General features: G+C 38.6%; 1 protein-coding gene and 1 pseudogene across 1 annotated transcript in view; both read left to right on the top strand.

Annotated features, from left to right (window-relative positions):
- LOC137973408 (carbohydrate sulfotransferase 3-like) overlaps nt 1-8312 on the top strand; it is a 26501-nt gene extending 18189 nt beyond the window's left edge. The window contains exon 2 of the mRNA XM_068820205.1: nt 5560-8312. Coding sequence (XP_068676306.1) covers nt 5560-6408 — 849 coding nt within the window. The 3' untranslated portion in view covers nt 6409-8312. The remainder of the gene's footprint in view (nt 1-5559) is intronic.
- An 819-nt stretch (nt 8313-9131) lies between these two features.
- Nucleotides 9132-11115, top strand: LOC137972859 (ATP-dependent DNA helicase Q1-like; annotated as a pseudogene).
- Nucleotides 11116-11448: the final 333 nt, after the last annotated feature.

Below are 11448 nucleotides of genomic sequence, written 5' to 3' on the forward strand. Positions count from 1 at the left end.
ATTTATGGCCTTCCCCGCTGTCTTTTCCCCTCTGGTGTCTAGAACAAACTTTCTTTAGCAACATCGCCAGAGTCCTTTCTTAATACATGCCCAATCCATGTCCATTTCCTTCGGGTTAGGTCCACCATGATGTCCTCTTGTTTACAGATGTTTCGCACTTTCAGGTTGGATATTTTTTTGTGGCGACATTATGCATAGTATAATGCGCAGGCACTTATGGATAAAGACCCTCAGCTTTTTAAGTATTTCCTGAGTCGTTTTCCAGCTTTCAGAGCCATAAAAAAGCACTCTCTTTACATTTGAATTAAAGAATGAATCAAGGACTGACTCATTCCTCACGGGAACATTAGAACCCACAAATGACCAGCTTTCAACGTCAGTGGCTTCACAGCTCAGTTGGTTAGAGCGTCGCACCGGTATCGCGAGGTCACGGGTTCAAACTCCGTTGAAGTCCTGAATTTTTCAGGCATCTTTACGCAATTGCAAAAATTGCGTTCATAATTGCGAAGATCACAGCTTCACTTGATTTCATATCCGCAGTTCATATATGACCCATTTCATATATCATTTCATCGCTAAGAAAAAATATATATTAAAAATAAAAACTTTCTTAACTGATGGATAGTCAATTAAAAAAGGATTGTGAAAAGTTAAATCATTCAATAGCTATAAACAAGCAAACGCAAAATGGATCTTGCACGTGTTTTTAAACAACACAACCTTTCCCTAAGAAAGCAAGCAACGCTGTTTACTGTTCCTTTTCATTGTGATGCTAAATGAGATTAAAAATTGTTATTGCGCGATTTTTTTCAACGCCACTGAAGTTGTGAAAATACATACAGTCTTTGACTGTATATTTTTAATGCTTTACGTTATAGCACACGCGTGAAAGCGGGCAAAATTTATTTATTTATTTATTTTTTTGCGTCTGCTGCTCTATAGAGTGTTTTCACTGTCAGGCAATAAAACCCTTCAAAGAAAGAAGCCAGAAAATGAAATGTTATAAAAGACTAATACACAAATAACTCCTCCAAGTCTCGAGTCTGTTTTGGGCATCCATTCTGGGTTATTTGTCGAAACATGTCACTCAATATTACAAAGCTTTTTATAGAGACGGCCTTGATCAAACATATGGAGCTCAGTTTGCGAGAAGAGCTCTCTCTCATTTTGTTTGTGAGCTGACCTAAATGAACATAATCGTGTCTTCTACAGCTTGTAGTGGTTAAATTGCTAAGACTATTTTTATTAACAAGACATCTTTATCTCAGCTCCTGTCTCGGTGTCACGCAAGGCGAAACTTCGAAAATTCAAAATGCTGTGTTTTCAAAACGAAAAGCGCTACAATGCCTAGCTGGTAAAACGATTTACTTGTTTTACTTGTAAGTAACTTTTACTTTGTATCGAATAAAAAAAATCAGAAATCCTCGCTGCTTTGATGGTAGAATTTGATAACGTCAAGTGAAAACACTACACTTTCTTTTTTTTCTGGCTTGGTGTGTACACAGGAGAACCAATACACGATTTGACTTTCATTCTCGTCTGTCGAACGCAATAACCGCCAGCGTGAGTGGGGTAAGAAAATTCTCCATGCAGAATTTATTTATTATTATTATTATTTTCTAAAGGCCAAAAATTGTGTGCGGGATCTTTTTCGCTGGGTTTCAAACAATTGCAGTATTCCCCGTTCCCTTTCCGGTTATTTCTGATGGACCATCACTAATAACATTCTGGATTTTGAGAACACAAGCGGCCCCTTTGATGATGTTTGATGAAAAGTATGCCCATCAACTATTAGTGTAGCATGAGGACAAAGTTAGATTTCGTAACAAGAACGCTTCGCCGATAAAAAGTACTAATTCACCTTCCCTTGTGTAAATTGCAAAACTGAACAAAACGAAACGAAACAAAGTAAAAAAAGTAAGAAATATTCAGTGGCTATGCAGACAGTGCGGGGGGTCAGGCTTAAAAAAGTTTGGACACCGTGTCCCAGGACTTGTGGTAGCAGAGAAATAAAAGGAAGATAAAAATCATACCGGTGGGCAGGATTTGAACCCGGAGGAACCGCTTCACTCCACTTCACCACTGAAGATCAAGACATTTACTTAAGTCTCGCAAAGATTATTATTGCTAAAGAGTAATTAGGTCTAAGCTAGATTATTTAGGTGCAGATTTGGATTTTAAAAGGTTTAGCTTTGTCGTGAAGTTTGGTAGCCGACCTTTTGCAGTGCTTAATATTGTTTATTGCCGAGTTATAAAATACCATTATGAAATTAATAGTGTTTAAAATATTGTCCCTGAGCAGCTAGCGGTGTGGTAGTCAAATGTTTAGGTGACAGGTTAAATTAATCAGCATTCTCAGGTTCGAGCCCTATGTCCATACACTTGGGTAATTCTTTTCAAACAACTATGACCATTTCCTTCAAGTTCTGGAAAATAGTCTCCTAAATTAATGATAATAGCGGAGCTCCGCGCGCGCTCGCGGAACACCATAGTTAAGAAAACATGGTAACCCATCGATGCAAGAAAATTTGATTTTATAGCCATGACGTCATGAATGTCCAAACGCACCTCCGTCCACCACTCCATGTATGCCAATGTGACCAATATCATGCTAGTTTACAGCATACGTCTTTGATATTGGACATCCATGTTTGATCAATTGACACCTGTCGAAACAAGGTATCCGCTGACCAGTATCACATGACCATATCGGGGGCTCAAGCTTAGAGCTCACCGAGGTCAGCTGTTTTATTTTTTGAAGTTGACTGCTGACCAGGTACTGTTTTTTGATTGGATTGCAGGCTCAACCTACATTGCTAGACATATTTAGTTGGAACACTGAGCGAATAATCCAGAATCATCGTGTTACAAGATCGTAACTTATATCACATCCCCCTCCCCCCAATTCAATGTTGTGTGAGAATTTTTGCGGGCTACTACTAGTAGTTGTGGAAATCAACATTGCACGAAGGGGGAAACGCGGATGGGTGTTCCAACAAATGTGACGAGTATTGTATTTGCTTCAAGGAAATCGGCAAATCTGTAGAGGTGTAGATCAGAAGTCAAGTCTCTTTAGAAAAGAAGTAAACTTGTTACTAAGATAAACGGATTGTCTCTTTGCATGCTTTGTATTAAAAAAGGTGGGCAGTTGGTCTGAACATGATGATAATCAAGGAATATGTGTTGGAGAGTTTTTTGAAGGCCAAATACTTATAAATACTATGTGGCGTGTAAAGGAACATCTTTAATACGCTGTTTTTTCACGTTTCCATGTAAAGTAGTTGACATTGTGTACTTTGATTAACGTAGCGTGCACATGACATCGGGGGCTTTAATTATTATCGAGACGAGAATCGATCGAAATAAGGGCGATCTTCCTTGCACTGGTACTGATGTTGGCATTTGAAGGCCTGACAACGGTTAGCGAAGGGAATAAAGCTAGAGAGGTGGGGTCGCTGACGTCTTGTGAGGTTCGGTGTGTATTTAATAATATATCGAGTGGTGCCGATGTGGAGCTGGTACCAACTCAAGAAGAATCTACAGGATAATTAAATTAAAATGGACTTAATGTATGCAAATTGCAATTGAGAAGTGATTGTCAACGATTCACCGTGCGATTCACCAGATACTTTAGCTCGATATGTAACGGGGGAAAGAGTTTCTGGGCATAAGAACCAGGCTATCCCGAGGTTGTAATCTAAACTAGTTTGTAAATGTGAAATTAAAACAATCCCGTAACATTTACTGCTATTGCGGCACGGTTCACCATGGTGAATCGTTTGTTTAAAGAAATGAACTGTTTATCTTTCAGCTCACCGACGGTTCACCATGGTGAACCGTTGAGATTCACGATTCGAAACCATGTCATCACAGACCAGTGATTGCAAAAGTCTAATTACGTTGTCATATTTTCAAGCCTATACATTTCTTCCTTATAACAAGCATTAGAGGGGCAGAATTTGGAAAGCATTCATTGAGTTACTTCACCATTGTGCATACATAAATTAACCTAATTAATGCAGGTAAACAGTGGTATGGTCAGAAGGCGAGTATGACAAACAATGGACTCGTTTTGCACTTTAACAGGGAAATTATAGACTTGTCGTTTTTCATTAATTAATAACAGGTGTCGTTTTCATTAGCTTTATATTTTCAGGGTTTCAGCCTGAGTTTTTCAAAAGCGGAGCACCAACCATTGCCGATGAACTGTTCTTTTGTTAGAACTGATTTAGTCAGTGCTATCGCGTAAAGAAACGTCTTCAGGGGCTGTAATATATTTGCATAGCTATTCTGACTCCTTGGTATATAAAATATGTCAATCAACGCCGACCGTTGCACTTGATAATCATGTCAGTCCATCTGGGAATAGAGCCTATTAAAGTCTTCAGAGGACAAAATGTACTTATCACACGAGTTTGGAACTGTTGGAATATTGCACGGCATATATGGAATCGCGCGGCTTCATACCAACGCACACCAATACTCATACAATGCTAGACATATTTAGTTGGAACACTTAGCGAATAATCCAGAATCATCGTGTTACAAGATCGTAACTTATATCACATCCCCCTCCCCCCAATTCAATGTTGTGTGAGAATTTTTCGGGCTACTACTAGTAGTTGTGGAAATCAACATTGCACGAAGGGGGAAACGCGGATGGGTGTTCCAACAAATGTGACGAGTATTGTAGGTTAACTCAAATAAAAATAAGCGAGGCCTCATTTTTTGCACACTTTCTGTGGCTCGACGCGACTACACGGCGATGCTACGTCAACTATACTTACACAGTCAACGCGTTTCGTGTTCAGGTGGAAAACGGTTTGTGCTGCTGCGTCGGCGGGCAAGTAGTACACAAAAATTTGATTTTATTAACAAAGTTGAAAATGTAAATTGACCACCGTACAGGGATTCTAAAAGCTCGAGCGTTAGCCCTTCGTCAGAGCGAATCCAAGAAGGGACATCGCAAAATACTAATGAGAAACAGAAGATAGCAATTTGCGAAACAGACCCGCAAGAACCATTCCCTGCAATGAAAAAAAATTTTGTCTTGCAAAGAAATACCAATCACCACCCACCGATCGTTGAGGACACAAACTTTGCAAACTACATGCAAATGATTTGAAAAGAAGATGATGACAGTTCCACCCTTGTTGTTACAGCTCCTTGGATTACCCCAGGCTGAAGATATTGTCCTATATTAATCCATATAAAAGTAACAGTCCATAATAACATATCAGCTTCTCTGTTAAGGAAAGGAACTTTATTTAAGTGTCTAGTAGTTCCAGCGCTGGAGCACTAACTGGGACACTGTAAACTGAAATTAACAATTAACGCAAATCAAGTCAAATGTTGGTTTTTGAGGAGGCGAAAACCGGAGAATCCGGAGAAAACCTCTCGGTGCAGAGGAGAGAACAAACTCAGGCCACATATTACACCGAGTCTGGGAATCGAACCTGGGCCACATTGGTGGAAAGCGAGTGCTCTCACCACTACGCTATCCCTGCACCCAGCGGTTTTATAATGAGTCTTTTGATATTTTTTGCTTTACTTTCACAGATTTCCGAAGTGTACGAGCCTTTTCGATATCACAGCCTCAGTGATGGTGAAAAGCTTCAAGTCATAAAAGCCTTCATCACCTGCCAGTTCACAGGAAATACATTATGGCATTCAAGATATTTTCCACCATTTTGGTTTCTCCGCCATGAAGATTATGTGATCAAGCCGTTTGAGCATATTGCATGCTTGCAGTTTCCAATAGCCCAACGGGAATACTGTTTTAATACAAATGAATTGATGAAAACGTTCATTTCCAAGTGTTATGAGAATGATACCACGGTTGTTAAGGAACTAAGCGATCGACTACCGGGTATGAGTATGGCAAGTCTTGGGCCTTTGCTTAACGACCCTACAGTCAAGGCTGACATTCGTTTGTTGCACGTTGTTCGCGATCCAAGAGCAAGCATCAACTCCAGAATAAAACTCAGATGGTTTCCAGATTACGAAGACCCAAGCTTCAAGCAAAAAGTTCAAGTTTATTGTGACCTCATCTTTAAAAACATTGAATTTGGTCGAGCACTCAGCGGTTCCCTTCAAGACAAATACAAAGTTATTTTCTATAGGGACATTGCGACTCGCCCGCTGGAAATAGCCCAAGAGATTTTTAATTTTGCGCAAGTGAAAATTTCTAATGAGACTTTACAATGGGTGATTGACATGACAAAGCCGATAGATAGTGAAGCTATTAGAACGGCGTTAAGGGACCCTTTTTCGGTTCTCAGGAATTCTGTTGTTACTATTGATAAATGGAAAGACGAGTCTCCAACCGAAAGGATACGAGTCATAGAACAGGTTTGCCAACCGCTACTCGAGGTTATGGAAAATTTAAGCTTAAAAAACAAAATGTAATTGAGCATTTGGCCTTGTTTCAGAGACAAACATGAGAAATCCTTAAGGAGAAATCTTAGGATGACCAGGAACTTCTATATGAGGTTAATTTCAGTTATTTGTACAGTGTTATATGCCAGGATATGGTTATAAATAAATAAATAAATAAATAGGTCTTTATTGTTTTTTAAGCAAAAATACATGCTAAAACAAGAACAGTTACATTAAAAATAGCCGAAAGAATTAGTTATTTGTACAGTGTTATATGCCAGGATATGGTTATCGAAGTTTTAAGGCTGTTCATCTTTCTGCGATGCCGAAACTGGTCAAATGTTTATTTCATATGAGAAATTCAAGGCACAAGTTACGAGACTCAAACACATCTGTCGTCACATATATAAATGTAACTAGTCACGGCTTACACTCCTTTAAATACACATTTGTAAACACCAACAACAATAATTTATTTACCCCATAAACTTACTTACATGCAGATCAATTATTCAAATAGATAGAGATAGATATAGGGGGTCTGGCTGCCTGAAATAACTAAAACGTTAAAATGGGCAGGCGGCCAGTATTACAATTTGTTTAGGATAATTTAGGTCGGACACATATACATCACACACACAAAAAAAGAAAATAGAAGTAATAATAAACTAACACATTGAAATATAAAAGGTAAAATATAATAGGAGGAATATAAAAACAATAATGAATTAGAAGATAGAGCAAAACAGCCTTAAATATATTGAATTGAGGCGAAGTTAGTATTTTTTTAAATATTAGGCTTGAATTTTTTTCTTAAACATTGCTTTAGATGATGATTTTATGTCTTTATCAATACAATTCTAATAAACAATGTAGAATGAGGTCATTGAGGACTTGAGGTATGTAATATCTCTTAATAAGTTTGAATCTAAAGTAGGTCAGAACTCTTTTCTGCAATGAACTTGTCGCTGTGATATATGCCGGTAGCGAATAGTGTTTTTAGCGGGGAGCTCCGGCGGCTCATGTGCCATAATCATAGGACCAGGAGAGAGGGATCAACTTAGGCCTGGGCTGTAGAGGATAACTCGAATGATGTTGGCCATCGTGACGTCACAGCTTGGGAAATTCAAAAGATGTCAACAAAATCTTCACTCGCTTAAGTTTAACTCTTGAAAACGAATCTTTTGAGCTCACTTGAGCATGGAGGAAGTACAGTCTCGCCAATAAAATCACATTTTTCCGGCATCAGTCACGGTCAAACTCTGGCGATCGCCACCCAGATAAATTTACTTCTCTTTTACCAAGCTTCAAGGTCCACCGAGTATCCATTGCTGAGAAACAGCGATGAATATTCAAATATTCTTACGGTGGGAATTTTTTCATTGTATCATATTTTGTAGATAGTAAGTAAAGTAAGTGATTCATGATTGAAGAAATAGGGGTTACCGATGATGTAAACGAGTAAAATCGATGTGATGTTCAAAGCTCTTGGAAAATTTCGTTTCTCACGTTTTTGCCCGACCTGTCGGGGAAGGACTGGAGCCCAAGACAAGTTCGATGGGATAAAAGGTTTTTATTAAAAAAAAAAAAAAAAAAAGAACTTTCTCGAGCATAGCAACGAAGTTTCAACCAGACGTCATTTTCATTTGGTTAGTGTTTTGTATAATATTTCTCCATTGCCGTCATGCTCATCTTCTGGAGTTTGGGTTTTGTGAAATTTAATCGCGGGCTGTTTCCACGCAGGTCCGCACTATTCAAGCGGACAAGGATCATCCTGCTCTATTTTCACGAAAGTAAAGGAAAAGAACTTCAAAAACATAACGGTCCATCCTCGAGTTTTCCACGCTTTCAGCCACTACTCGATCAGTTACCTTTTCCAGAGCTTTTCCACCCTCCCACTCACTTCTCTTTTACGTTTCATGATGATTCGGAAATAAATGTGTTATGCTTTTGCCGACCTGGATTTTTCCCCCGTTTCTTTTGTCGCCATGTTTTTTTCCACTGATACTTGAAAAATATTTATTAAAGTCAAGTAGCACTGGACGAAAAAACGGATTTTCACATGCAACAAATGTGGAGCAAATGTATGGCAAATGCTACGTTTGTGCACGTTTGCTTAAATTCGCTGAAAGGCAAAGATCACATTTGCGACAGTTTTTCTACCCAAGGCAACGCTTGTAAAGGCCACATTTGTCTTAAATTTGCTGTTATGAGTGAAAGGAGGGACAACATGGTACTTTTCTTGATATCTGGAGGGGTAGTAAACACAATATTACAACTAAAATTTTGCAAGTACTTTCCCTGAAGTTGTAAATTTGATCAAACTGTCATCATTGCACCTTTTTACAAAGTGAGTAAAAGCGAGCAAATATTAGTGGAATAGCAAATGTGTTCAAAGAAGAATTTTTGCAGAGATTTGCTCAGAAAAACAAATGTGTCTAAATATGTAGTTTTGCAGGGCTTTGCTCAAAATAGCAAATGTGTTCAAGCATGTATTTTTGTAGAGATTTGCTCGGGATATCAAATGTAACCTAGTCTCCCTCGCAACCGTTTTTTGGATGTCACGCAACGTTCCCCCAAAAGTAACGGCTGCTGACATCCGAACCACATTCCTTTCTCCAAATTGACCAATCACAGCTTGGCTTCCATTTGAACCTTTTCGCGCCAGACTCGTCGTTTGAGACTCGTCCAATCAGATATGGCTTTTTATCGGGGTCCTCACGTGGAAAATATCACAAGCAACATAAATCAAAATGGCGGCGCTTGAAGAAGCTTTTCGCAAAGCGTCGTCAAAGTTTAAAATTTCCGAGCTTAATATTTACCAGAAGCTCGCAATCAGAAAAATCTTCGTCGAGAAGGAAGATGTTTTTGTTAACTTGCCTACAGGAACCGGGAAATCGTTAATATACCAGGCTCTGCCGCTCGTGTTTGACCATGTTTCCGACGAAATCGGGCACGTTGTTGTTGTGTCTCCGTTGGTTAGTCTGATGGAAGATCAAGTGAAGTATTTGAGAAGACTTGGCCTGTCTGCCGTAAATATTTCTTCAAACGTTGAAGTTGACCGTGCAAAGATAGAGAAAGGAGAATATTCAATTGTCTATGGTTCACCTGAAGCATAGCTTATGAACGAGCGCTGGCGATGCATGTTGAGTAATGATGTCTACTCGAAGAAACTTTGTGCTGTTGCTGTCGATGAAGCTCATGTTTTAAGGCACTGGCAAGTCCAAGTTTTATCGATTTCTATCATTGACATTTTAGACTTTCAAAGAAGCAATTTCAGTTATATTTGAATATAAATGTGAGTAAAAATGGAAAAGAAACTCTCGCATAATAAACAATAAAAAATAATTATTCTATTAATTCGTCTTTGCTAAAATTATCTTAGATACATTGTAAGTTCATTATCTTCAGTGCCTTTCCTATTATTGTTTTTTAAGTAATTTATTTTTCTTCCCTTACTCACAAGCCTGTTATCTGTTAACATACATGTATACATTATAGGGGAACATCTGAGGACAATAAAATGGCAGCTTTCCGTGAGTGTTATGGCCGACTTCATGAGCTGCGATCATTAGCACCAAATGCAAAAGTGATTGCTTTGACTGCAACGGCAACAAACCTGACAAAAAAAAAAAAAACAATTTTAAATATCCTTTTTATGGAGAAACCATTTGAAGTCCAAGAAGGCCCAAACAAGCCAAATGTAACTTACATTGTACAGTGTATGCAAAAAGATACTGACAATGAGTTATATTTTCAGTGGCTGGTTGAAAGAACAATTATTTATTGCTAGACTATCAAGCAATGCAGTATTTTATACAGAATGATCAAAGGCATGCTTGGAAAGGATATTTATAGTGGAACTGATGATGATCCAAGAAATACACTAGTGGAAATGCTCCACTCCTGCACACCATCTGCAAACAAAGAGAAAATTCTTCTCTCCTTCCAGCCAATAAATGGAACTATTCGATTGTTGATTGCCACTATTGCCTTCGGAATGGGGGTAGATTGCAAGGGAGTGCATAGAGTCATTCACTATGGACCTGCCAAAAATGTGGAATCTTATATTCAGGAAACTGGGAGAGCAGGAGGGGATTGTACACCGGTCCTTAAAGTGCTGTGTATATTTTGTACCATGGAATCCTTCTAGCCCATGTTGATAGCCATATGAAACGATATGTGAAAGCAAATCATTGCAGAAGAAAGGAGTTGCTCAAGCACTTTAACTGCACTACTTGGCAGCACGAATTTCCACATCTGTGCTGTGATAACTGTGCTGCAGATTGTGAATGCAGTTTGCCTGATTGTGGAGCTTTAGCAGCTTATCCTTGTTCTCAAGAGAAAGTAAACAATGGTGCATCAATTAAGAAAAGGCAAGTGGATGCAGAGCAGAGAAAAACTGTAGAGGGTCTCCTCGTTCAATACTACAACGCCATTCTTATCAAACTGTTGAACACAACAGCTCGTGGTGATGTGAAGACACTCACATATTTACAATTTATGCTCGGATTCTCCGAGCACCAAATCACCCAAGTTTTGGATAATCTGGATGTAATTTTCAGTTTATCAGATGTTTATAGATTTGTGGAGATATGGGATATGTGTCATGCACGGGAGATTCTGAAAGTTATCAGCAAAGTTTTCAATGATGTGGCTACTCGCATACAGTCATCTGAGCCTTCTCCTTTAGAGGAGAATGGTTATGATTTTGACGAGGAGCTTCTTGATGAGTGAAATGAATTTCTTTAAGATGATGACTTATTTGAGATGATTCTAGATAATTTGTCTCTTTCCCAAATAGACGATTCTTTATTAGAGCAAGAACCTGTTTATAATTCGCAAGTTACAGAACTTCCTTCAGCTGCTTTAGCAACTGTTGAGGCCATGAATTTGGATGATCTATTATAAATAAACTTTGAATGGACATTTTGTCTGGCGGAATACTTGTAGCCCATGTCGATGACAAGAATCTGAGACAAAGGTGAATTAATAGGTGCTGCGAAATATTGTTTATTTTGCTTTCAAAATTGAAAGGTAAATAAATTCAGAAGAATATTATAAGAAGCA

The sequence above is a fragment of the Montipora foliosa genome, chromosome 10 (assembly GCF_036669935.1).
Source record: "Montipora foliosa isolate CH-2021 chromosome 10, ASM3666993v2, whole genome shotgun sequence".
Taxonomy (NCBI): domain Eukaryota; kingdom Metazoa; phylum Cnidaria; class Anthozoa; order Scleractinia; family Acroporidae; genus Montipora; species Montipora foliosa.